Source organism: Pocillopora damicornis, chromosome 1 (assembly GCF_964200805.1).
Source record: "Pocillopora damicornis chromosome 1, jaPocDami1.2, whole genome shotgun sequence".
NCBI classification, from domain to species: Eukaryota; Metazoa; Cnidaria; class Anthozoa; order Scleractinia; family Pocilloporidae; genus Pocillopora; species Pocillopora damicornis.
In genome coordinates, this window is record NC_142670.1 from 6,883,865 (window position 1) to 6,911,469 (window position 27,605).

General features: G+C 39.8%; 3 protein-coding genes and 1 non-coding gene across 6 annotated transcripts in view; 2 read left to right on the forward strand and 2 right to left on the reverse strand.

The window, feature by feature from the left end:
- The window catches only part of LOC149051659 (replication factor C subunit 1-like), a 232,892-nt gene that overhangs the window by 45,611 nt on the left and 159,676 nt on the right, over nt 1–27,605 (reverse strand). The gene's annotated exons all lie outside the window — the stretch shown is intronic.
- Nucleotides 8,486–9,860, forward strand: LOC149051663 (stimulated by retinoic acid gene 6 protein-like). Its single transcript, XM_089186358.1, has 2 exons — nt 8,486–9,270; nt 9,632–9,860. The coding sequence occupies exons 1-2, from the start codon at nt 9,123–9,125 to the stop codon at nt 9,754–9,756; spliced, it is 273 nt and encodes a 90-aa protein (XP_089042484.1). The 5' UTR covers nt 8,486–9,122; the 3' UTR covers nt 9,757–9,860.
- On the reverse strand, nt 15,058–26,486 carry LOC149051664 (uncharacterized). The gene is made up of 7 exons (XM_089186535.1): nt 26,420–26,486; nt 26,142–26,207; nt 23,693–23,854; nt 23,349–23,426; nt 22,547–22,614; nt 15,965–22,068; nt 15,058–15,641 (listed from the first exon to the last, which is right to left on the reverse strand). Exons 1-7 carry the CDS (start codon nt 26,484–26,486, stop codon nt 15,638–15,640), a joined length of 6,549 nt encoding a protein of 2,182 aa, XP_089042661.1. The 3' UTR covers nt 15,058–15,637.
- Trnaa-ggc (transfer RNA alanine (anticodon GGC)) lies at nt 23,996–24,068 on the forward strand. The gene has a single exon. It is a non-coding gene; the product is annotated as a tRNA-Ala (tRNA).

Consider the following 27,605-nt stretch of genomic DNA (forward strand, 5'->3'; position numbering starts at 1 on the left):
TGAAGAGAAGCACTGTGAGAGTAAAGTGTCTTGCCTAAGAACACAACACAATGACCCCGGCCGAACCCGGCTCGAACCCGGATCACTCGATCCGGAGTCGAGTGCACTAACCATGAGGCCACCGCGCCTCCCACTAACCTATAATAGTAACCTATAATAGTTTCATGCGCTTGATGAATTGTGTGATGAGTACAATTTAATTTTATAAGTTGTGCGCTAGGTAAGTACCACCTTAATTATATCTTGACTATCCATTTGCAAAACATTTATATCGATTTTGGAACGTCTTGTGAAACTCAGCCAAACCAAGCTGAGAAAAAATGTCAGGTGGCGGTTATTTGGCACTCTTAATTAAAACAAAACAAGCCAGCCTGTAAAGATGTGCGCAATAAACTCTTAGTTATTAATTAGAGAAGGATCTCTCGTAAATTGGATTCCTGAAGCCTTTTAGATTCCATATAGTGCAAAGAAATCAAAGATCAAATAGCACAAGACAGACATTCATGCGGTGGTCATGTTGTTCGCGTCGTGGTTGTCTGCGCAACAGCTTTTGCAGCTATATTTAAGATAACAGGAACAGATAGCTTAGTTTCTATCGTTTTATGTCACTATGACAAGATGTGAAAAGGGAAACGCGTCTCCTCTTTTTATGCGTCAGATAGCTGCTAAACGTTTGACGAGCTCAGAAAAGCGATCGAACTTACTTACCCAACAGGGTCCACTTAAATCAGCATTAGGTTAGACAGATACATACTTTAACTTTCGATCCGGGGTTTGGAAAAAAATTGATTGGGTTGGTGTACTTTTTCCTTACTCGTAATAAGTTAAAACGCCATTACTATTCATGAATTTCGATGGCTGATTTTAAGGAATGCGCTGAGGGGTTAAAGTGAAGTGCACTCACAGAAAAAATAATTAAAACAACTCTAAAAATTAAACAATATTTACGTATTAAAATTCAGTTATGGAATTCCTTACAGCCACTCGGAGATTCTATTTTGATTTATGCTTAAATTAAAAATTATAAGATTGGCTTTTTAATAAAGCCCTCTTTCCAGTCATGTTTAATGGTTCACCCCGAAATTCTACAGGGATCACGGGCGATAATGTTACTTTACACCTCGTGTTCCTCATTCCAGGGTCATTTACAACGAATTCCAAAATTTTAGGTTCACTGAGAGCCTTCGGATGAGGCGTTATTCAAATATCGCGGTACCCAGACCATTACAGCTTTCGAATTATTGTTCAGTTATTAACACTCAGAGTAGATGACTGCTAACTGCTCGCCAAGTTGGACGTCATGGACAATTAATACATATATATATTTCTTTTAAATTTTTCTTCTTTGTACCCGAAAGCAAACTTATACTTATCTCAATGCTCTTCTTTTAGCAAAAAAAAAAAAACAACAAAAAACAACAAAAAACAAAATATGTGGGTTCCGCAGGTTCCACGGTCTGCTGATCCATAATTTAGTAACACCCAAGAATATGGAAAAATCCTCACAGAGTTTGGAAACCAACCATCAAGATTCAAATTGTGCGGAAGTTTTTATTCAAGCGGTCAGAATTGATACCCGATTCATTTGGTTAAAGAAACAGCCGTCGTCCGTTTTGAATTGTTGTGAGCTAAAACGAAACGCTATTTTATCTGGATAGTGCATTTTACATCGCTTTCATTGTTTTATGACCTAGCTGCACTCTGAATAGCCTGTTTAAAGAATTTTCCGATGGACATTCGCGAAGGTCTACCGTATTCTTAAAAAAATTTTACACATGTAACAAGTTTTGTTCAGCCGGTTGGTAAATTGCAGAGATGCGGCATTTTTTAAGATTTCTCCGTCTGCTCCCTAGGGAAGGTAGTAAAAGTCATGGGTAGATGTTAAAGGGTATGTAGCAAATAAAATGCATTAATACCGTCTAACTCGAAATCTGATAAACTTTTTCATTGTTTCAAATGTTATTCTTGAGATAAAAATCAATTTATTTGCTCATTTTCTCTTTAACAGTCATCCTTCATTTGTTGGTGGATTTGTTAGGAACAGGTGAGGCAGCTTAATTCCAATTTAATTATTTATGCACCTTAAATTGAACGGGAAAAAAAATAATATCTGACTGATTATGCACATAATTAGTTAATAGACTTCCTGTTAGAATTACGTCGGATTGTGATTTAAACGTAAGTTGGAGAACAAAAGAAAAAATTCAAAGAATCTCCACAATCTCCACAATTTCCACTGGTAAAACGAAGCCTAATTGTAATTTTTGCTTCAGTGAGGTAGAGGGTTTTTGATGTCCATCGTTTGTTTGAGGATCGAGGATCGAGGATCGAGGATCGAGGATCGAGGATCGAGGATCGAGGATCGAGGATTGCTTCTATATTCGTGTCAGCATTATCGTTATCGTCAGTAGAAAATTTTTCATTTATTTATTTATTTGCTTCTCATAGAATGCCAAGCAACCTGTTTCAAAAGCTCCTCTTACATCTTTTCAACATGGGAAAGAGTTTGGGTTCACAACAGGAATGTCTGCTCCAGTCAGGGAGGCTACTTAGTCTCCATCGAAACTGAAGAAGAATGGCAGTTTATCAATTAAGAGATTCAAAAAGGTGGTACTTGGAATACTAGTGCGTGGCACATTGGTTTAGAGAAGAAAGGCGGGGTTTGGACTTGGGTGAGTGGAGAACAACTAAATATTTCGAAATGGCGATATTTTCAGCCAAATAGTAACGACAAATGGGCGGAAATATCTAAGAGGCCTCTTTCATGTTATCTCTACGCCTAGAAGAAATGCCTACATTTGCGAGACGCCCGGAGGTAAGATAACATTCCAACCATAAAGTATGTGATGTGCTGACATTATATACTTGACATTAGAGTCTTGCACTTGTGTCATGATAATTTTTCTTGCCTCTTAAAAGTAGAAATATAGTTCGCAGAATATACTCAGCTCCTCTGATTTGTACGTGTGAGCGATGAATGAACTTTTAAGCGCGTGTTAGTTGAACATAAAACCCACGAAATTTCCGGGACACATGTTAAAGAAAAATTAATCATTCTAGAATTGTCCCTTTTTGCATCGCCTGCAGCTGGAAAAACAGTGATCGAAATTGTATGTTTCACTACTTTTGTCGAGCGCGCTACGATTTGGATAATCTAGCCAACGGAATTTTCCATTGCCACAAGTTACAAGGCGTGTTCACCGAGGTCAATGAGTGTATGTATGTTGTTTGGAACATAAAAAAAGCAAATTGTTTTATTTTTAAGTGTGAGTGGGGGTGGGTGTGGGTATGCGTGTATGTGTGTGTGTGTGTGCGGGGTGTGGTGGGGTGGGGGTTGTAATGATATTACAGAGTCTTATGGGGGTGATCAGGTCCAATTGATCATAATGAACCAAAATCCTCCTGCCCCTACCCCCCTCCCCCAGGTGATGAATAATGACCGGCCCCCATTTAGTTATTTATTCACATGTATATTTTTACTCTTTTAATCTCTTTATTTATTTATTTATTCATTCCTGAATTACTTTTCTTTTTTTCACTTAGGGAGAGTACCAGAAGGAATTATTTTACCTGACATATCTGGGGTCAGTTCCAATCAACCTTTGCCTTGCATTCATTTGGATGAGGTTCGGTATCCTGCTCTACCGTGAAGTGAGAAAGAAGTGGTTCCCATCTGAGAGAAGGGTAAGTCATTTGTGGGGAACACGACACACAGCAGTTCAACATCCGGCATATGCAAGGGCATCAATTCTGGCTAGCAGTGCGCCAATTTCCGCCTTAAAGGATAACATAAGAAACCACCACTCTCTCGCAAAGTATGCGAAAGAAAATTGAAACGTTCCTAGAGATCTGAAAAATGAAACAGGGTACATAACGATAATGTATATCAATGAGTTGAAAAGATGTATCGCCCAGAGAAGAACTCGTTTGAATGGTTCAATACTATATCGTCATTGTCTTAATAACAGCTTCTACCTTTGAGAGCCATACGACAAGTCTAAGTAAAAAAAAAAACCAAACATCCTGAAACGCGGGTGAACAAGTCGAGATTGGTTTTTGCTTTGAATCTGATTGGTTGAAAGAGTGGTGCAATTTTTCGGGACCAGTCAAAGGGCAAAGTAAAGCATAAACAAAGCGATAATGGTTACTTTCGACATTTACAAGATAAGTGTTTTTATGGCACGATATTTGTCGATAACTCGCGATTTTCGTGATAATCGTCTCACAGTTTTGTACGCTAGCTATAAAAAGCTGTCCAAGGATGGGGATTGGGAAGGAGTTACTGCTTGCTCCCTCTCTGTACTTCATAAATTGTCTGGAACCATCCTCATATAAGGGTAACTGTGGTTAAAGTTTGTGTGGAAGCTTTTACTGCTGACAAAAAATCATCAGCTTTCCTTTTCCAGGGTGGCGACGAAGTCCGCGGTACGCGTTTGGCCAGAGAAACGAAAATCACTCACACGACTGAAGTCAATTTCGTAAGCGGTTAAAATTGATAATCTAGCAGGGTTGGATACAAAACTCTGACAGTATACTGCATAAAAATTTTTTCAGATAAATTGTTGTAAAATGGGTTTTTCCCACGGTAAGATTATTCGCATGAGATCTCTATCACCTGACAGCTTATGAGGGCAAAGCCTAAATCGAAAATCAAGCACAGACTTCTCAGGAAAATAACAGTATTCTCTCAGTAGAAATCAGCCACAAGACACGTTTCTTTATTTTATAATCTGTACATAGGCTATTCACTTTACGCGCTGTGTATCACTAATTAGTATTGAATATCAATCTCGGATTGAGCTCTTTAAAATTCAAACTATGAAATGAGAGTTGAGCAAATATGTCGCTGTTGACGAGTTGACCAATAGTGTTGGCGAGCTGACATGTCGGAGAAGTGACCGGGTACAGAATACATCTATCAGCGTCATGATAGAGAGTTAGTTTTTTTTAAGGGATTAGCCTGACACTATACGGTTGTAAACAAAGAGGATAAAAACACCAGCCTGTCTTGTTACTAAGTTTTCTACGATTTGTTGGTTTATTCTTAACCGATAAGATTTGTCGCTGGTGATTTTCTCTGCGTTATGATTGATTCAGACATCGCACTCATAACTGCTACGCCTTGTGGAATAACTTAGATACTACGCCCTGATTGGTTAAAACCCTACCGTTTATTGTACTGGTTAAGCCATCTGCTTTGTTCTAAGTTATACTGTAAAAGCAACAGACCGCAATTTTTATTGGTTTACCAGCGTGAAAATCCACCTTTGATGTTAAAAGAAAGCGGGAAAAATTTGTTGATAAAGAGCCTGGGGCGAGTGATTTACAAACTTTTGTTGTGTTCTCCCTACAACTCAAGTAGGTTACTATACCGGTACACCGGTAGAAAGTTCGGTCTGTTGCTCAAATATTGTTAAATAGTGAATGATTAGCAAAGCCAATCAGACTGCATAATTTTTGACTAAACGCTTTAAGATTTATACTTGAATCTTTCAATTCACTCATTACTCTTTATGATTGGTCTGGAAAGCGCTCCAATCAGTCTTGATTCCTTTGGCCTACGTGTAACGCTGTCATGTTTGGTTGAAAAGAACGTGTACGTAAAGAAAAGAGCTGCCATTGATCACCAACGATAACATAAACGTGGGATTGATGCATACATGAATGATTTAGGCCATATGTCCATATGTCACAGTGACATATTTCTTTCGTCGTCGCGTAAGCTCGTTCAGATGATCATGATTTTCTAATTACTCAGGATCGGTGGTATAATTTCTTTTTGTTTTGCTTCAAACAGGGGGAATATTGTTGGATTAAACTGGTTTTCAAGGCTGCTTCGTCGTTTCTACAAACCACGGAAGGGTAAAGATGTTTTGTTCGAGCCATGTCTTTGAGCAACGATCAGGAAGCATTTGAATAAGGAGATGATTTAAATGACACCCAGTCGTTTGTTGTTAAAATTTGTTTTAACTTTGCCTGAATTTCACTTTTAGATCTCAAATTTTCGATGCAATTCATTGGTTGGTGCTTTAACGATCTTTCAGGTGAGTTAGATAATTTTATTATACTATTGTACATTTGCTTTCGCTATTGGTAATACTGTGATAGCAGAATGACTGATTGACCGACTGACTGTGCGAATTGCTTACGGAGTGAATCACGCTATCTCCATGGTCATCGTCACCGTGGTCATTAGTTTATCACGCTCATTACTGTTTTTGTGCTCGATTTCTTTTCTCATACATACCTACATACATAAGTGCATTTTATGTATTACTTTCGATACAGATTTAAAGTTTCCAGCCCACAGGTAGCTCGAGTGCTATAATCTAGGGGAAAAAAGCAATGCAAAAGTGTAAGAAGATCGTAAAGATTTCCTCGCTCGAAGTTTGACAATTTCAAAAGGGCTAAATTCTGTTATAATTGATCCTTTAAGAGGAAGAAATCCTTCGGACTTACCGTAACCACTTATACTCAGATTTTTCATTTGATCAGTGAACTCTAGAAAAACGGGGTGAATTCTATGAAATTCATCCTTTAAGTGGATTATATCCTACCGACTTGCCGTAGCCATCTTTACCCCGATTTTCGATTTGATCCTTGTGTAAATTTGTCATAAACGGGGAAGATTATGAAAAATCCATCCACAAGTGCAATGTATCCTTCAGTGATTTAGAAACTGTACTAAAAAAGAGATGTGTTTAGGTGATGGGATAGAAAACGAGCATGGCTCAGGGGATAGTGTATATTCGTGAACGGCTGCCGTACTGGCTTTCATGTGATGTACGTGCTCATAAGTTTCACGTGAGGAATTTGGTTTTCAAAGATCATTGTCTTTCAGATCACTGAGCTTGAAGTGCTCTGTGGAATAACAAAAGAGCGCTCTAGATCTGTGACAGTATAAAATATGCAGCGAGGTGTAAAAACTATAATCAGCGGAACCGCAATAAAATCACAATCTACTACTTCAACATTTTTAACGGAGGGCTCAGTGCGATACAGCAAAAACCCACGGTATTCCAAATAAATAACTGAAGGCCAAACTTCTCTGACTGAAGGAAGACTTCGTGACGCAGACAAATAATCACAACTTTGACCTCTCGGTCGATCTCACCTCTAGCAGATCAGGATGAAGCGTCAAAAAATATACAATTTTGCGTCGACGAATCATAATCTATGATCTTCAACTATTAAAGAAAATAAATCAATTATGATATGGCACCACATTGAGCTTTTGTCTTAGCTTGTGGGTAAAATGTTGTCATTGGAGTCGCAAGTCGAGCAGTGAAGAGTGTAAATAAAGCAAGACTGCAGGGAAGTAATGTGTGTGAGAGAAAGGCCAATGATCTGGTTAGCAATGACCATGTAGATAGCAAATTTTCCTGAAATCAGCAAGAAGTTGTTCATCCGCTGTTACTGGAAAATACTGGTCAAATTTTCCACTTATCCCGACCCCCTTGAATGAGTACTTTTGCTTAAAGACAGAACTACAACGGAGTCTCTTAACCAGTCCCAAGCCGCGTGTTGCTCGATAGATCACAAGATATGATTGGGCACTGTATCACATTACGTCAGAGGATATATCTATAATGAGGGGGCATAAGTACAACGGTACAACCTCCCTCCTATTTTCAACCCGACCCAAACCTCCCTCTTGTTTTCTACCCGACCCAAATTTCGACGCGACATAAACCTCACTCCTGTTTTCGACCCGACCCAAACCTATTTCCTGTTTTCGACGCGAGTCAAACCTCCTTCCCGTTCTCTACCCGACCCAAACCTTCCTGAAACAGACCAACAAGAGAGGGAAACAAACCAGTAGACGCACCAACCAAAAAGAAAAATATACAATCCTAACTCAGGGCTTCAAACAGCCGCTAATAAGACAATTAAACAGGAAAAACTATTACGAACGACAGATGAGTAAATAAACTTGGTTAGATGATAAATTTTGATGATAATTTTTTCTTTTTTTTAATTTTCTGTGTAGGCGGGATAGAAGCAGGACTTGTCTTGTCTGCTGTCAGTTCTCTTTTGATGTTGCTCCACTTCATGAAATGCCATCGGTGTATATGCCGTATGGTTATTGTGATCGTTGCGGGCGTACTGCGTAAAAGGCGGGAAAACACAAGTGATCAAATCACGATTCGTTCAAGTTTTGAATATGATTGGTTGAGAAGGTGACGCGAGCTTTCTGGACCAATCACACGGCGAAGTTAAGCAAAATCACAGCAATCATCGATTACTTTCGACACTCAATTGAAAAATACTCTTCTACATGTAGGATGCAACTCTAAAGATTGTTTAAGCATCAAAACAAGATACAGTAACATATTTGCAGGATCAGGATTTCGTGGCTAAGCTGGTTTCATAACTATAATCATAATTTCATAATTATTGTGAGACTTGAAGGCTTTTCGAAAGACGCAATCTAGTACTCATGGAATGTATTTTTTACAGAGCCATTTTGGCCTCAGCTATTTTTCTGATGTTGTTCCGGTTGTTTCTAACACATTTCGTCTTTCGTGACTCGACTTATCCAAACATCACTGTCACAATTGATAACAGGTATTGTTGTACATCAGTCTGATGTCTAGTTTCTTTCTCAAATTTTGTTACGACTACAGACCGAACTGGACTCCGCTCTATTTGGCTGCTGATGACCAATGGCGCAGCAAATTTTATTATTGTGTTAATTGTATACGTTATATGCTATTGTATGTTTAGTGGTCAACTCACGCCTCGCCGAGAGAACGTTCAATACAAAGCTGCGATAGATTAATTGAACGTCGACGCAAAAACTCGCCGACAGAGACGTCTCTAATAGGAAGATTTTTGGCATGTATCTACATTCTTATGGTTGTTTGGGTGTTTATTGTTGTTGTTAATTTTGTTGTGGTGGTGATGGGTGTTGTGGGTTTTGTTGCTGTGATGGTTATTGTTGTTGCTGTAGTTGTGGTTGTTGGTTTGTTGCGTGTTGTACTGGTTGCATCCAGGTTAATTAGTAATTCTCCTAGATTCACATCTTGCTTATGGGTCACTTAGCTTAAAATATTCAGCCCGTATCGTGAACACTTTGTTTTTGGTCTCTTTCTCTCTCTTTAAGGCGGCTATTCTCCATCATGTCGTACTTTTTCTTCTTCTGCAACATAATTCCTGGACTTCTCTCTGCTTCTATGCGAATTCTAAAGGGCATGCTTTTAGGAGTGATTTTCATCTCTCGTATAGATCGAACATCACTGGTGCAGGGTTTCCAGGCTTGGGACAAAGGTACGTAGCACGCACCCAGTACAAGCAATTTATAAGTGGCAGAGGCTATGTGAAGTGAGATATACAACATTCAGACCTATTCTGCTGCCAAGTTGCTAACTATTTCCTAAGACAGCTTTTAACCAATTAATTAATGTCTTTAAGACTTCAGTGACGAAAGGAAGGTCGAGCAGAAATTCTTTAGTGACAGGATCCAACAAATTGCCCAGAACGCAGCAAATGGTAGTGGCTTCGTAGCGATTCGTAATAGCTTCACGTCTAATTGTTCGAGAGCGTTGCACGAGATTTATAGAGTTCTCATTATGCTAACTAGAGAATAACCTATGGGATCCTTGACAACCTTTCTTAATTTTCTTTCTAGCTTTTGTCGCATACCTTGGTTTTGTGACTGTGCTGGTTGCCCACAGACAACCCGTGATGCTGGTGTTCTGTCAGTTGCTTATTGACAGACAAAAAGATCATCAGCTCCTGGAAGAGTGTAAGTAAACTGTCTCCAGAATCACGACTCGGCTGGGATGATGCATTCCTAGGATTTTGATTTGCTTGATTGATAATCCGACAGATGAGCGTGCGCACGAATGGGCGGACAGACGAATGGGCAACTGTAGCTTAGAGACAATTAGCACGTTTGTTTCCCTGATAAGATCAAAACACAGCGCTGTATATGCACTTGCAACCGGCACTCAGCAACCAATCAGAATACTAGAAATGATCTTTTCACGGAGGACAAGAAATACATAATTTTCTTTTGTTAAGCGTCGTTATTAGTGTGAAATCCTGGAAAATTAGGCAGAAAACGTACCCCATTCCCCAAGTCAGATTTGATAAAAAATGGGTAACGTTGAGAAGAAACTTACGATGCGAGCTATGTTCGGTTGGTTACTATTCATTTCGTATCCATTCTGTGGTCACGCGGGAATATTGAAAGTTAGCCTTTCTTTTTTGCCAGTTTGCACAGTTTTTTGAGCAACTAAGACGTATCTCACCGACAATTACTTTTCAAGCCGACCTTTAAAAAAGTGATTGCATTCTGGGTGATATAGAACAGTTTCAAAGCTTTTCATTAGGAGAAAAAGAAACATCCCTACGTGTGTAACCTTTTTTTCACCTTGAGTCTAAAATGCTTAAGTATTCCGTTCTAAACGTTCAAATTAGTTTTCAAGTACCGTGTTTCAAGGCATCTATTTTGTCGCCGGATCTCCGACAGAGCCTGTATATTGTAGGTTTGGCATCGAGGCAGGACGCTCTGAAACTTTGTAATATTTGTTTGAAATGACTTTTCGTTGCCATTCCAGAACAATAGTGAAGGAAAAAATACATTTTGTCTCCCTTCTTACTCAAAGTACGAAAGAAATTTCTCTCTTTTGGCCTATTTTCTCTATTGCTATGATTCCTTTGTTGTCATGAACTAATTTTTTGAAGGTTAATTAACTTGAAATACTCGACAAAGTCCCTCCAGATCTCGTCCAAACCTTTCAAACGCAGCTTATATTGCCGTTCCTCTCTTTTTGTCTTTCAGGCCCCGTCAGCCGCGCATGTCTCAAAAGGCTGGTTCCTGGCCGTGACTCTCCTACGCAACCCATCTTTTATCAAGTACCGCCGCTAAGACCGCCATTTAACGGCATCTGTTGTGACTTTTGAAAGCGTCAACTTTGACGTTCCAGTGTAAAACTTTGAGACTTACTCAGAAGGAAGCACACTGTTCTTTCTTTGTGGTTCCATTTTCCGGAGATCTGCTATAGCTTGGGGTAAAGGTCTCCCTCGTTTGTTACCACAGTATAATACAGTCTGTATCTGGGTGTTGTTGTTGTTGTAGTTGTGGTTTTTGTTTTTTTGTATTTTAAATTTTTTTGAGTCAAAATGTAACTCCCCTAATGAAAGCTACTCTAAATTCTGGGCTAAACTTTATTAAACACGTAGATTGTGGTAGAGAAATGAGCAAGGAAGCACACAAAGTACTATTGAAAAACAATTTAAAATTGTGGATTTTTATTGCTGGCTTCGGAAATGGGAATTATATTATCTGGCAAACATGGAGAGGCAAATGGTAACAACCCGAACAGGCCGATAGGACTAAGTCAAGGATGACCAAGGATGAAAAGCGGTGAAAGTGACAGAGCTTAACAGGAAAAAAAAAATTCGCGAATTTAACAGCCAACCGCTTAATACAGGTTCGACTATTCATTCCGAATAAGACAATCAGCCGACGTGAAGAGCTCTATTCACCAATGTGGTATATGCTAAAAAACCACTATAAGTGTAAATGTTTCTTTTCAAGTTAGAGTTGGAAAGTCGATTCCCGAGTTGATAAACGTGCAGGCGATAATCACCAAACCAACAGCCCACGCAAAAAGCACTATTCACCTGTGTGGTATATACTCAAAACCGCTGTGAGATGGGTAGATGGAGAAGGGCTATTGTGGATTTTTATTGCTGGCTTCGGAAATGGGAATTATTTTATCTGGCAAACATGGAGAGGCAAATGGTAACATTTGCAATTTAAGATGAGTTTTTTGTGAGTCTATTTCTCTGTAAACGATAATGGGTTCTAAATATTGATTAATCCTCTTTGGTACATTTGAATTTGATGGGTTTTTTTTTTAAAGATAATATATCAGGTATTGGAAAGTAATACATACAAAAAGAGCAAGCGGTTTATGTTAGGCTTAAAGCCAGGTATATAGGAAGGAAAAAAAGAGAAAAATAATAGATAAATATTGCGGTTTGCTTAGGCGTTTTAAGCGGAAGTTTTTTGGTTTTTATTTTTCGTTTGTTTGTTTGTTTGGTTTTTGTTGTTGTCGTTGTTTTTTTCCTTTAACTATTATGAAAGTAAGAAAAGTAAAAATTGGCGCACGATACCAAATAATGTTGGGAATTATTGAGGTCCGTGATTAGGGGAAAGACTTGGGAAGGATGGTGTGGGTTTGGAACTGAGGAGCAAAGAACTAGCGGCAAGAAAGAATACGTAGTTGACAGACAGCTGTGAGCATTAGCCACACGAGTGTTTTGGCGAAGGCCGATTTCTTTCACACTTGCGAATGTATTCATATACAATTAGCGAACTCCAACGTCGTGGAGACCTCTGATCTTTCTCGAAAAAAACTTAGCGGAAGTGGAAAGTGAGGAGGAAGTGAAATATTGGATTGGTGGGACCACTGACGAAACCGGATTTCATTCAATTTTGTTTGCTCGTTTTTATCCGCGCGGGGATCCCGGTTGAATTCCCGCTGGCTCCCTGGTACAAATCTCCTCACCGGCATCCCGAGAGAGATCCCGACAGGTGTCCCGTGGGAATCTCGGCGTGAACTTGCGAAAATACCAGCGTACACTCCAGAGGGTAATGACATTAAGGAACTCGTCTTTTTTGTTTCATAACTAACCATTTAATTCTTTCACAAATTCACGAGGACGGCACAATCGAGCAACCGTTTTTAACCCGTAACTGAGTGTTATAACAGAGTGTTATCATCGTTTAATACAGGTCACCAAGAAAAGACAAGAAAACAACATTTTGTACCATAATTTATCATTTCTCTTTCAAGTGAAGCTTATTTTAAAAAATGGCTCAAAAATGTATCGAATAACATCAACAAAACGATGATGCAGCGTAAAAACAGAACGATTAATAAGAATTCTAACGGCCAGACCTCTTGGTAATTACTAATGAAATGATTTGCGTAATTTTCTTATGTATTATTTGTTAGATACAAACAGTCCTGAGAAGAAAGATAATCTGCAATGCGTTGAGGATATTTGAACTCTAAATACTAACATTGATTTTAGGAGACAAACATGGAATAAATTTTACTTCAGAGACAATTCGTAGTTTTATTCGAGTGATTCCGCCCTAAGTGACCGTTCCATACAACCCGAACAGGCCGATGGGACTCAGTCAAGGATGACCACAACCGCTTAATAGAGACCACCGCTAAAAAGTGGTGAAAGTCACAATGCATAAGAGGAAAAAATTCGGGAATTTTACAACCGACCTCTTAATACAGGTTGGACTATTAATTCTGAATTAGCCAATCAGCCCACGCGAAGAGCTCTGTTGTGGTATATACTAAAAACCGCTGTAGGGTGGATAGACGGAGTTGAGTTATGTAGCACGAGGAGAAAATTTAAGAAGAAGAAAGAAGCCTAAGTCTATCAATTTCTCAGGGAGATTCTTATCTTTACCTTCTGAAATCGTAGCTCTAAGATTCTTGAGAATCCGTCCGGAGATGCTACTCATGAAACCACGTAGCTGTTTACACTCCCAACCCGGGGGGATAAACGGACCATCGACTTCCTTCCCCCTTCCCATGGATCTTTTTTTTTTTTTAAATGATTGTAATATATGCTATCGTCAGTAGAGATGTTCTGCTGAAACATTTACGTTGTCGCAGTTTTTTTAGATCTCCCAGTTTAATCCTCGCCTCCAGGATTTTTCCACGGCTTGTTTTTCCCTAAAAGGTCTAATTCCGAATTGGAATTGAAAATGCCACCCTCTTAAACCGTTTTCATTTCACATCTTGCATATTTCTCAGTCGAGGGTCTCCATAGGGTTAACCGTTAGCCGTAAATCGGTCAAAAAACTAGCTGTTAGGCGTAAAAATTGACAGATTTTAACCCTTAGTTACAGCAAAAATTAACCTTAGAAATCTTTCCTTCCTACAAAGTGTTAATTTGTGTTATTTTGAGTTAACCGCAGCAGAAAAATGGCCAAAATTTAAACCGTTATAGCCGCAAGAAGTTCTCCTCGGTCGACCCTCTTCAGTTCTAAGTAAGTTAAGCTGTTTTAGTTAAGTTTACAACCGTGGAAAAAAAAATTCATCAATATTTTCTACACTCGAGGAACCACACCGACCTAGGGTACCCATGATGAGGACTCTTTCTATAAATGGAGTAAAGCATCATCTCCCAAAGTGAAAGGTAATTTCTTTTTCCTTGCCTCTTCAAAGATATATGACAAAACATCATGTCGCTTTACATGCTTACAGAAGCGCGTCGCGTGACATATATATATGCATCCTAAGGAACGGCTGCCAATGAAACTAGTAGTTATAAAATCTGAAAAAAAATCGAGGTCTTTATCTTATTTAATAACTCTATCCAAAGAGATGGGCAATAGTTGAGCGAACTAGACACAGGTGCGCTAACTACTTCAAACGACAAGATGTAACAAAACATCATATCTGTCGCATAACGTGCTAAAGAAGTGCGTCGAGATGGATATTAGCAGTTATAGAGTCAGAAAACATCGAAGTTTATCTCTCATTCTGTAAACCTATTCAAAGAAATGAGCAAAAGTTATTAAGCGAATAAGACTTAGGCGCGCTCACTACTTCAAACGACAAGAAATGGCTTATGCAGGTTGATGCAGAAATTTTCTTCCCTTTGTCATTAATTTCCTCTTCCATTCTAACAAAAAACCAAGCGACTTGTTTCATTGTTTGACATTTAAAAGTTAGTTTATTGTACTTAGATAATAAGTAAACAATCTAATCGGAGAAACTAAATGAAATCATTTGGCTCCAACTTTCTAGCTCGTTCTGAGCTTCTTTTAATGCTGTGTACGCCGGTAACTAAAATTAAGATAAAACTTCTCGTTTTGCCTTCGGACGATTAGTTTAAAAAATATACTTAAAATGTATCGATCGTCTTGTAAAAAAGAACACAATTTATCGCATTCAAAATTAAAGGAGAAATCTCAGAAAATTAACTAATACCAAGACTAAATCCTTGCCATTACGGCCAAAATCTGTCATTTTAGGTCAAGATAAACCAAATTTTGATCAGCAGAAACTAACTTTAAGTACCAATTACTGGGTACAAATCATCGAAAAGTTACTCACAATTCCCATCCGACATAAACTAAGATAATCGAGCAATCGGACAACTGATTATTTTCCAATTTCCATGGAAATTCTCCACACACGCACATGGCTGTAACAGCTTTACATCACTCATGAGAAAAAAACCGATTGAGTAAAAGTCTAAAAAACTCTGGAAACGTTTTCAAGACTTTTCAACTTCGACGCCAATGCAACGCCCAAATCCGCTTAGTAGGTAATACATAGATTAAAAATTAACTTTTGTATAGATACTCATGATGATTTCAAGACATTATGTGAAAAAAACCAGTAGTTTCAGCTGAACATAAAAGATCAAGCTCTTAAGAGCAGTTCAGACAAGGAAAAAGTCAACTTTTGAATCAATGAAAATCCGTTCTCTTGTTAAACTTGACTTTAGTCGCCTTTTGGTTCTTCCTGCTTTGAAAAGAAGACTCTTGACAAATATTTAATCGGTAGCTTACTGGTTTATGGTCCAAATATCAGCGTTTGCGGGTATTCTAAAACTCCTTGGGGCTCCAATGCTCACTGCCTTAACTGAAAAATAAAAGAATCTAAGTTTAGGAAAGATAGTTGAGTTGCCATAAAATATTTCATAGCACATGAAACGATACATTGCACAAAAGGATTGTTTTAAAAGAAATTTGCTTTTTTACTCCTATCAGGTTTCCTAAAAAGAATGTCATCATCGTAAACGTGTCCTCTTGATTTTACTGCATCTCAACTTGCCGGAGCAAAAACTAAATATCGTAACCCAACTGAAAGGAAAATAACACGCAAGTATCATTGCTCATAGATAAGCTATAATTACGATTTAAGGTAACTTTGTATTAAATAGAATGTATAAACAGAATATTTACTTGTTTCGGCTTCTAATATCCTTGACATCCAGGTTGACATCATCACCAATGAGTACAAATGGTGCCCAGTAAATCACTTCCTTGAACTCTTCAATTTCTCTCATACACTTCATGGCCTGATTGAGAGCTTCACTTGCTTTCTTGCCTTTGGCAAGTGCATCGTAGAAGAAACTCATGAACTCCAGGGTTCCCTCGTCGCCAATCGCCCACAAGGTTACTACAACAGATCTAGCACCGGCACCCAAAAGTGCACGCGCCATGCCCACCACACCCTCTGCCATGACTTCCCCACGAGCAGTGTGACAGCAGCTAAGTACAACCAGACGAGCTCGCAACCCAGCTTCTATGACATCTTTCATCGTCAGTAGATAGTCTTCCTCATGCGGCTGAGGGTTTTCTCTTGTGGTGTTTGGCGCTAGGATAACTTCTCCAGTTTCCATTTTACCGTGTGCTGCTATGTGAACTAAGGCCACTGATGATATTCGTTTTAAAACTTCATGTTTTGTTGCCATTTCTCCAGTGAGGGGGGGAACATTGAGGATACGTCCGATCATTTCCACTTCTTCCCTTGCTCCTGGAAGTTGTTCCAAACGTCTTCCCTGATAGATGATATCTTTGAAACATGGGTCGCCGACAAGCAATGCACCAGTCTTGATGTGAAAGTCAGCTGGACAATCATGAATTAGTTGCAACGTCGTCAGAGAGGGAAGCACACGAATTGTGCAAGAATCACTCAGATATGATGACTTGGAGTCCAGCAACGCTGCATAAGGTACAAGGCAAAATGGCCCCTCAGGAACGAATGTTATCTCGTTGCCTTCGATCAGGTCAGCAATAGGAGCAACGATAATGTCATGCAGCTTCTTTAAAGCACTTGATTGGGAGTGCCTCACATCAACTCGGATCACATCATTGGCCTTTTCCTCTTCTGTCGGCGAATCAGGAGGAAGATTTTCGATTTTAACAGTATCTCCTTCACGGATCTCCTTCAGAGTAGTTTCGTTCAGCAGCTGGATGAAACGTTCCAATTCATCCTCAAACTTATAATCGTTGACATGTACCTTTTTCATCTGTATGTTATCTTCACTGAGGCAAACCCAGAAGTAAACGCATGGTCCATTAATAGCTATGAAAACTGTGCTCAATGTAACGCACCTCAGAGAAATGTGGGATGCGCCTTCCGTTAAAGAATCTCCAGGTTGATATTTTGTGGTCATGAGATCTCTCAGAGCTTGAGCACGTCCTTTCTCTGTGGCAAGAAGAGCCTTTAGAGCTTGACCTCGTTTGAGATTTATACGCCACAAACCTTTGTATGCTCTTTGGTAAAGATTACGATAAGAAATCTTCCACTGATCGTTGAGGTGAAGACTGGCCCTGATATCATCATACAATTCTACACTTGAGTAATAATAGTCAAAGGCCATCATGAGATTTCCTTCGCACTCAAAATGGTTTCCAAGAGAAAAGAGTGAGCACGCCACTCCAGGCTTGTCTCCCACTTCTTTAGCAATTTCTAGATGACGTTGATGGTACTTGATGGCTGTTTTGAACTCTCCTAGACTGCGATAAGCGTTGCCGAGACTGCCATAAATTTTTCCCTCTCCGGCCTTGTCTCCCACTTCTTGAGCGATTTCTAGAGTGCGTTGATAGTAATCCATTGCTGTTTTGAACTGTCGTAGAACTTGATAATCGTTGCCGAGATTTCCATAACTTGCTCCCTCTCCGGCCTTGTCTCCCACTTCTTTAACAATTTCTAGACATTGTTTATGGTACTCGATGGCTGTTTTGAACTTTCTTAGCCTGCAATAAGCGTTGCCGAGATTGCCATAACTTTTTCCCTCTCCGGCCTTGTCTCCCACTTCTTTAGCAATTTCTAGATGACGTTGATGGTACTTGATGGCTGTTTTGAACTCTCCTAGACTGTCATAAGCGTTGCCAAGATTGCCATAACTTGCTCCCTCTCCGGCCTTGTCTCCCACTTCTTTAGCAATTTCTAGATGACGTTGATGGTACTTGATGGCTGTTTTGAACTCTCCTAGACTGTCATAAGCGATGCCGAGATTGCCATAACTTCTTCCCTCTCCGGCCTTGTCTCCCACTTCTTTAGCAATTTCTAGATGACGTTGATGGTACTTGATGGCTGTTTTGAACTCTCCTAGACTGCGATAAGCGACGCCGAGATTGCCATAACTTGTTCCCTCTCCGGCCTTGTCTCCCACTTCTTTAGCAATTTCTAGATGACGTTGATGGTACTTGATGGCTGTTTTGAACTCTCCTAGACTGTCATAAGCGTTGCCGAGACTACCATAACTTGCTCCCTCTCCGGCCTTGTCTCCCACTTCTTTAGCAATTTCTAGCTCACGTTGATGGTACTTGATGGCTAATTTGAACTCTCCTAGACTGAGATAAGCGTTGCTGAGATTGCCATAACTAGCTCCCTCTTCGGCCTTGTCTCCCACTTCTTTAGCAATTTCTAGACATTGTTGATGGTACTTGATGGCTGTTTTGAACTCTCCTAGACCTTGATAAGCGTTGCCGAGATTGCCATAACTTTTTCCCTCTCCGGCCTGGTCTCCCACTTCTTTAGCAATTTCTAGATGACGTTGATGGTACTTGATGGCTGTTTTGAACTCTCCTAGACTGCGATAAGCGTTGCCGAGATTGCAATAACTTCTTCCCTCTCCGGCCTTGTTTCCCACTTCTTTAGCAATTTCTAGACATTGTTGATGGTACTTGATGGCTGTTTTGAACTCTCCTAGACCTTGATTAGCGATGCCGAGATTGCCATAACTTCTTCCCTCTCCGGCCTTGTCTCCCACTTCTTTAGCAATTTCTAGATGACGTTGATGGTACTTGATAACTGTTTCGAACTCTCCTAGACCTTGATAAGCGTTACCGAGACTGCCATAACTTGCTCCCTCCCAGGCCTTGTCTCCCACTTCTTTAGCAATTTCTAGACATTGTTGATGGTACTTGATGGCTGTTTTGAACTCTCCTAGACTGCGATAAGCGATGCCGAGATTGCCATAACTTGCTCCCTCTCCGACCTTGTCTCCCACTTCTTTAGCAATTTCTAGATGACGTTGATGGTACTTGATGGCTGTTTTGAACTCTCCTAGACCGTGATAAGCGTTGCCGAGATTGCCATAACTTGCTCCCTCCTCGGCCTTGTCTCCCACTTCTTTACCAATTTCTAGACATTGTTGATGGTACTTGATGGCTGTTTTGAACTCTCCTAGACCTTGATAAGCGTTGCCGAGATTGCCAGAACCTTTTCTCTCTCCGGCCTTGTCCCCCACTTCTTTAGCAATTTCTAGATGACGTTGATGGTACTTGATGGCTGTTTGGAACTCTCCTAGACTGTCAAAAGCGATGCCGAGATTGCCATAACTTGCTCCCTCTCCGGCCTTGTCTCCCACTTCTTTAGCAATTTCTATATGACGTTGATGGTACTTGATGGCTGTTTTGAACTCTCCTAGACCTTGATAAGCGTTGCCGAGATTGCCGTAACTTTTTCCCTCTCCGGCCTTGTCTCCCACTTCTTTAGCAATTTCTAGATGACGTTGATGGTACTTGATGGCTGTTTTGAACTTTCCTAGACTGTCATAAGCGTTGCCGAGATTGCCATAACTTGCTCCCTCTCCGGCCTTGTCTCCCACTTCTTTAGCAATTTCTAGATGACGTTGATGGTACTTGATGGCTGTTTTGAACTCTCCTAGACCTTGATAAGCGTTGCCGAGATTGCAATAACTTTTTACCTCTCCGGCCTTGTCTCCCACTTCTTTAGCAATTGCTAGATGACGTTGATGGTACTTGATGGCTGTTTTGAACTCTCGTAGACTGTCATAAGCGATGCCGAGATTGCCATAACTTCCTATTTCTCCGGCCTTGTCTCCCACTTCTTTAGCAATTTCTAGATGACGTTGATGGTACTTGATAACTGTTTCGAACTCTCCTAGACCTTGATAAGCGTTACCGAGACTGCCATAACTTGCTCCCTCCCAGGCCTTGTCTCCCACTTCTTTAGCAATTTCTAGACATTGTTGATGGTACTTGATGGCTGTTTTGAACTCTCCTAGACTGCGATAAGCGATGCCGAGATTGCCATAACTTGCTCCCTCTCCGACCTTGTCTCCCACTTCTTTAGCAATTTCTAGATGACGGTGATGGTACTTGATGGCTGTTTTGAACTCTCCTAGACCTTGATAAGCGTTGCCGAGATTGCCATAACTTGCTCCCTCCTCGGCCTTGTCTCCCACTTCTTTACCAATTTCTAGACATTGTTGATGGTACTTGATGGCTGTTTTGAACTCTCCTAGACTGCGATAAGCGTTGCCGAGATTGCCAGAACCTTTTCCCTCTCCGGCCTTGTCCCCCACTTCTTTAGCAATTTCTAGATGACGTTGATGGTACTTGATGGCTGTTTTGAACTCTCCTAGACTGTCATAAGCGATGCCGAGATTGCCATAACTTGCTCCCTCTCCGGCCTTGTCTCCCACTTCTTTAGCAATTTCTAGATGACGTTGATGGTACTTGATGGCTGTTTTGAACTCTCCTAGACCTTGATAAGCGTTGCCGAGATTGCCGTAACTTTTTCCCTCTCCGGCCTTGTCTCCCACTTCTTTAGCAATTTCTAGATGACGTTGATGGTACTTGATGGCTGTTTTGAACTTTCCTAGACTGTTATAAGCGTTGCCGAGATTGCCATAACTTGCTCCCTCTCCGGCCTTGTCTCCCACTTCTTTAGCAATTTCTAGATGACGTTGATGGTACTTGATGGCTGTTTTGAACTCTCCTAGACCTTGATAAGCGTTGCCGAGATTGCAATAACTTTTTACCTCTCCGGCCTTGTCTCCCACTTCTTTAGCAATTGCTAGATGACGTTGATGGTACTTGATGGCTGTTTTGAACTCTCGTAGACTGTCATAAGCGATGCCGAGATTGCCATAACTTCCTATTTCTCCGGCCTTGTCTCCCACTTCTTTAGCAATTTCTAGATGACGTTGATGGTACTTGATGGCTGTTTTGAACTCTCCTAGACCTTGATAAGCGTTGCCGAGATTGCAATAACTTTTTCCCTCTCCGGCCTTGTCTCCCACTTCTTTAGCAATTTCTAGATGATGTTGATGGTACTTGATGGCTGTTTTGAACTCTCCTAGACTGTCATAAGCGTTGCCAAGATTGCCATAACTTGCTCCCTCTCCGGCCTTGTCTCCCACTTCTTTAGCAATTGCTAGATGACGTTGATGGTACTTGATGGCTGTTTTGAACTCTCCTAGACTGTCATCAGCGATGCCGAGATTGCCATAACTTCTTCCCTCTCCAGCCTTGTCTCCCACTTCTTTAGCAATTTCTAGATGACGTTGATGGTACTTGATGGCTGTTTTGAACTCTCCTAGACTGTGATAAGCGTTGCCGAGATTGCAATAACTTTTTCCCTCTCCGGCCTTGTCTCCCACTTCTTTGGCAATTTCTAGATGACGTTCATGGTACTTGATGGCTGTTTTGAACTCTCCTAGACTGTCATAAGCGTTGCCAAGATTGCCATAACTTGCTCCCTCTCCGGCCTTGTCTCCCACTTCTTTAGCAATTTCTAGATGACGTTGATGGTACTTGATGGCTGTTTTGAACTCTCCTAGACTGCGATAAGCGTTGCCGAGATTGCAATAACTTTTTCCCTCTACGGCCTTGTCTCCCACTTCTTTAGCAATCTCTAGACATTGTTGATGGTACTTGATGGCTGTTTTGAACTCTCCTAGACTGTCATAAGCGTTGCCGAGATTTCCATAACTTGCTCCCTCTCCGGCCTTGTCTCCCACTTCTTTAGCAATTCCTAGATGACGTTGATGGTACTTGATGGCTGTTTTGAACTCTCCTAGACCTTGATAAGCGTTGCCGAGATTGCCATAACTTGCTCCCTCTCTGGCCTTGTCTTCCACTTCTTTAGCAATTTCTAGATGAAGTTGATGGTACTCGATTGCTGTATCGAACTGTGCAGCATTATGGTAAGTACATCCGAGACTAGCATAAGTGTTTGCTTTGACCTTTAGTTCAGTATTCGATTTCCTTTTTAATTGAAGCAGACGTTCGTTATTGTTGTCAATCTTAAAACGTGTCAAGGGTAACTATATCATGAGCGGATTTGCGAACATACAATGGAAATATGTTTTAAAAATAATGAGAGTGTTGGATAAAACCTTAAAATTGGAATGATAATTCGAGTGTGGTTTTCTTGAAGAGATTTGATTTCAAGTTATTCGAGAGTGTTAGCTAGTTCTGAAGCGCATTTATTAATTTAGATTCGGTCGAAATGGTGATGCTCGTCTCAAGACAAAAACGAGGGGCATTTAGCAGAAACTCTGGGAATTAGTTAATATGGCCTCTTCTTTTAAGTAAAGTTTCGTCGAACAATCGAAAGAACTCCTTAATAATATTTTAGCTTCTTTAAACTCCTCAGTGCAGTATAAGAGAACATGGCTTGCATTATGTGTAGAAGAATCTGCCTGGAACGTATTTTTTTATTCTTGAAATATTATTCGCATTGCATCTCGTATCACGCTGGAAACATTCGTTAAAGGATACGGTCAATCCCATATGCAACCAGCTCCTTGCTTCTTTATACCAGCAAAGTTCGACACAAGCTCTGGCTCCTGAAAAGGAGAGAATAACTGGTGGTGCGAGGTAATTTATCACTGTTAAGGTATAAACGTATTGATAAAATGGACTTAATTTTTCATTTAGCTGGGAACAAAAATTGTGATAATGAAGGAAATTTGAACTTGTGGAAGAACTCAAAATGAACAATAAGGAACTAATACAAAGCGGCTACCAATTAAGCTTCAATTTATGATGATAACGACGAATTTATCTCGCGCATTCTTTCTTTTAATGTGCTGTTATGCACTTTTCAGCATTTTTCGGGGAAGTTTTCGGGAAGACTGCATTGAGCAGTTTAACTCTTGATAGGGAATCTTTCAGGTGCTTCTTTTTCGGGTTTTGTAACGTCCCCTGCTAATAGTTACAGAGAAGATTTAGGGAACGGGGCTCACAGTTTTCCGTCCATATCCGTGACAAGAATATCAAACCATTTGCAGATGTCACAGCTTAGGCGGCAGCACATTGCCCTCAGATATTTTAAGACTCAGGGTGATGGTCCGGTCCAAGGCTTGAACCCTCGACCTCCGGCGCTCTACAACGTGAACTAACCAGGCAGCGGTATTTGAGAGCTTATTGACATTTTCTTATGCTTTATATCCACATAACAGACATTGACACACCAGATACAATTGACCCTTGGAGTGCAGTTACCTGCCACAAACCACACAATCCTCTTTTGACGAAATCAGAGAATAAAATGTTGATGGCTTATGTCTGAAAAACCCACCTTTCTTAATAGCTTTGATGAAAGTGGGTTCCAATTGAACAGCAACTGTTGCATCATCCAGACATTCCATGTAGTTTGCTATGAGATTCAGGAAATGAGGTTTAAAAAAGTTTCATCCAATGAAATTGCAGCAAAGAAGCCTGAAAAATTACAATTGCTTAAATTGCAGTCTAATAACGAGAATCATTTCTTTTCTTAATTTTCATCCACTAAAGCGGGATTCATGTATTTGTGCTTTTCCTCTGCTGTTGCTCAACTTCTTTCTTTTCTTGATGCAGATTGTGTATTCCGTTATCTTGTAACGCTGCATGAGAGATTTATATATTTAGAAATGAAATTGTTACCCAAACGGAAATGAGCTGTTGCCCTGTTACTGTAAAGCTTGGCGTTGAGTCGTTTATCTTTGCAGTTCACATGAAGTCCTTCCGTGTAAGAGTTAATCGCGTTATTAGCTTCTCCTTGTCTGTATTCTTTGTTACCTTCTTCGAGACATACTTTCGCTATCCCTGAAAACATACCGTTTTAATGATTTAGTAATGATTTAGTAATGAGTAATACGACCCTTGACCGATGATGCAAACTTTATACTTCCAAACAAACTTTTAGGTTAAAGGACTTGTACCCAATTCATTGACCAGTTCCCAGTTGGCTTGTTAGCTCAATTGGTAGAGCGCTGCACCGGCATCGCAGAGGTCATGGGTTCAAATCCCGTACGGGCCTGAAATTTTTTTCAGGTCCTACTTACAACTACTAGTTTCAGTAGTGTTCTTAGCTGCGAGGATCTTCTAATTTCATCTTTCCACCGCAGTGCAAATATGTGAATTTTCATATATCTAAATCTTCATTCACTCGGATGTTTATTTGTACCCAATTCATTGACCAGCTCCCAGTTGGCTTGTTAGCTCAATTGGTAGAGCGCTGCACCGGTATCGCAGGGGTCATGGGTTCAAATCCCGTACGGGCCTGAAATTTTTTTCAGGTCCTACTTACAACTACTAGTTTCAGTAGTGTTCTTAGCTGCGTGGATCTTCTAATTTCATCTTTCCACCGCAGTGCAAATATGTGAATTTTCATATATCTAAATCTTCATTCACTCGGATGTTTATTTGTACCCAATTCATTGACCAGCTCCCAGTTGGCTTGTTAGCTCAATTGGTAGAGCGCTGCACCGGTATCGCAGAGGTCATGGGTTCAAATCCCGTACGGGCCTGAAAATTTTTTCAGGTCCTACTTACAACTACTAGTGTTAGTAGTGTTCTTAGCTGCGTGGATCTTCTAATTTCATCTTTCCACCGCAGTGCAAGTATGTGAATTTTCATATATCTAAATCTTCATCTGTACACTTTGTTTGTGTGCAAGCTGTTAAGAGTCTGGGCTGCAGCTTTGTTATTACCAGTTCAAGTTTCTCGGTTTACATTTAGGTCGAGAGGCTTTCACAAACTCTTTTTACAACTGGCTTACGTTTTCCAAAATAACAAAAATTTTACCGGGAGCTCCTATTTCAACTCAACTTTGTTTACAATCGCACTTCAGAAGAGTTTATCTTTGCTCTTTGTTTGTTTAAAAATATACACATGCTCTATTAGAGGTTTTAGCTGTAGCTTGGCTGTAAGCAAATCAAGTCTGTTCGGTTTACATTTAGATAGAGAGATTTTCCAAAAACCCTTTTACACCTCGGTTACCTTTTCCCAAATATCAAGTTAGAATATAAAACCCCATAATCAGTGCATAAAGCAGAGCAAAGCCAGGAACGAAAAAGTTAAAACTTGTGAATGTTCTGTTAAAAAAAAAAAAGAAACATCGCGCTGAGAGTGACCAGGGTTCCTGGTTTTCCCATCGTTCAGAAAAGTGCGCTAAAAAAAAAGTGTTTTTTTTGTTGCTGTTGTTTTTTGATCACTTGGTTTTTCTCATACATGTAACTGTCTATTGAGAACATACTCTTAGAGGCCAACTGGAGAAATCTGATTGGGAAAGTACTGCTTTCCCGCGAAGTGCCATTTTGCCTGATGTGAAAGTCAGGGGTTCTATATTTTGTTGACTGGCGGTTTATAGCGTGGGCCTGGTGTTGACATAACTGTCTAACGAGGCGTGAAATATTTAGAAGACCAAAACAGGCGATACGGCCGAGACAAAATGCCTCCTTTTCGCTGTAGAATTCTCAAATTGAGTAAAATTTCTGCCAAACATGCATTGAACAATAACGGACAAACAGGTGTTAGCATAACTTTTAGTCAAATACTTTCTTCGTGGCGGCCTCAATCCGTTTGCCATTTTTTTCAGCCAACAGCTCTCTCTCGCCGAAAACGACTTTCACATTGAAAAAAAAAGGAAATTTAGAGTATCTTCAAATTCAAAAGGAAAATACTTCTACTTAGCAAATATTATTCATTTTAGGTGAAAATTGTAGCTACATCTTTAATCTTTAAAACGCCGTGCGTTGATTTGGAAGGAAGCACTTCTAAAACTCAGAACACTGAGTTATACAAAGCCTAGTGGGCCAAGTTGGACCCATTCTTCTCTAATTTAGAGCTCTTCAAAGCGAAGTCGCGTTCAAATTTGCCGCTTAGTGGCTTGTAAATAATTAATGATGTCATCGTATTCTGCTCCATTGAATCGAGCAATAAATTATTTTTTTGTTTCGTTTTTATTTTACTGGTAACAAAGTTTGAAATTTTAAGATATTTTGCTGCTTCGAAAACTCATTCACAAAACATACGCAAATTTTGATGTAAATAGGACAAAAAAAACTTCACTGGGACGTCTTTCAAAAAAAACTTCACCTGGTTTTCTTACCTCTTAAAGGGTCATTGTATACATCCAGTTCAGCGTCACTTGGCGTTACTTGACTTTCCTCTGTTGCTGAAATTACTGAGAAGATATTTCAACTTTGTTAGTGATCACAACTATGTGCAATTACAACTAGCGTTCTAATACTGACGTATTTAATGGATTCCTTTAAAACGTTTAATTCGAAATGATCCAAAAAATTTTGCACCAGAATCAAGATATACTTAGTTAACAAACAGTACAAAATCACCACAACGAAGTGTCTCCCTGTTGCTTTTTCTCACCTGTGGCTGGAAACTCATTTTTCACCTCCAGTTCTTCTCCCGTTGTTGGGAGGTTGCTTTCTGCCATAGCTAGAAATAAAAGTGAATCGATTGTACTGCGCTACATTGTTTAAAATCAATAGAGGAGACTCAGATGAAAGTAACCTAAAGAAAACATTTTATACTTAATCATAGAGGAAGAATGAGAATCTCAAAGTTTCCTCCGTCACGCTATGGTAATTGCGTGACAGCTCTAGTTAAGTTCTGCGGGTTGTGTCATGTTTGTTTGTTTGTTTTCGTAGTCTCATCTGTTGAAACGTCGTTCAAGGCTGCCCCTTATCAAAATGCGTGAATTGCAATAAACAACCTTGTTGTACCCGGTAGGCATGGATCAAAAATAATGCAATAAAAGACCAATTCCTCTGCTATTTATACGTTAAGGTAGGACCCGCGAGCGAGCAGGAAAGCTATGCTCTGATCGGCTACCCAAGAGTGCAAAATGTTTATTCTTTAGATTCCCACTTTGATTCCCCACAGAAGGAAAAAAAGAAATGCTTGTAGCCTGTTGAATACCTCGTATAATTTCATAACTAAACAATATATTTTTGTCCTATGAATAAAAGCTTTTCCAGCATTTTTGGCTAAAACACAAGTCACAGATTCGTCCTAAATGAACACAAAACAAAAATCACAACGAAACTCGCAGATTTATTTGGTACTTCCATAATGCATGAATATATTTTGTCATCGTGTGATACATCCTTTGATCCGTTGCTGACGAAGCCTTCGTCTCGGTCCCGGCTTAAAATATAGTGAGGGAAATTGGCCAATGTACAGCCTTCTTAGGCTCACACTTGTTCAGTAATACACACGCATACATGATATATTAGATAACCGCGCGTGGATACGAATTTTACCATCGAGTGTTCATGACATCTTTTACTCCTTCAAATAGATAATTAAATTCAAGCGGATAAATTCGTATCGATAGGCCAACATGTATCATCCATTTTATTCGAAAGATATTGATTAAAAATTTGAATCAAATATGATTTTTTAAATACGGGCATCGATTAAAGAGATCCGTTACACCGAAACTCAGCTCGCCGAAAAATCAATTCAATTTCGGACATTGTAATACAACAGTTTCTCATTACAAGAACTATTTTCTTTAAAAAAGAATTGAATTCAGCTTCAGGTAAAAAAA

Coding starts and splice junctions, on each gene's coding strand:
- LOC149051663 (XM_089186358.1), top strand. CDS start 9,123: ATGTCGTACTTTTTCTTCTTCTGCAACATAATTCCTGGACTTCTCTCT. Junction 9,271..9,631: donor TTTCCAGGCTTGGGACAAAG/GTACGTAGCACG, acceptor TTTTCTTTCTAG/CTTTTGTCGCATACCTTGGT.
- LOC149051664 (XM_089186535.1), bottom strand. CDS start 26,486: ATGGCAGAAAGCAACCTCCCAACAACGGGAGAAGAACTGGAGGTGAAA. Junction 26,208..26,419: donor AAATGAGTTTCCAGCCACAG/GTGAGAAAAAGC, acceptor CAGTAATTTCAG/CAACAGAGGAAAGTCAAGTA. Junction 22,615..23,348: donor CATCAAAGCTATTAAGAAAG/GTGGGTTTTTCA, acceptor TCTCCTTTTCAG/GAGCCAGAGCTTGTGTCGAA.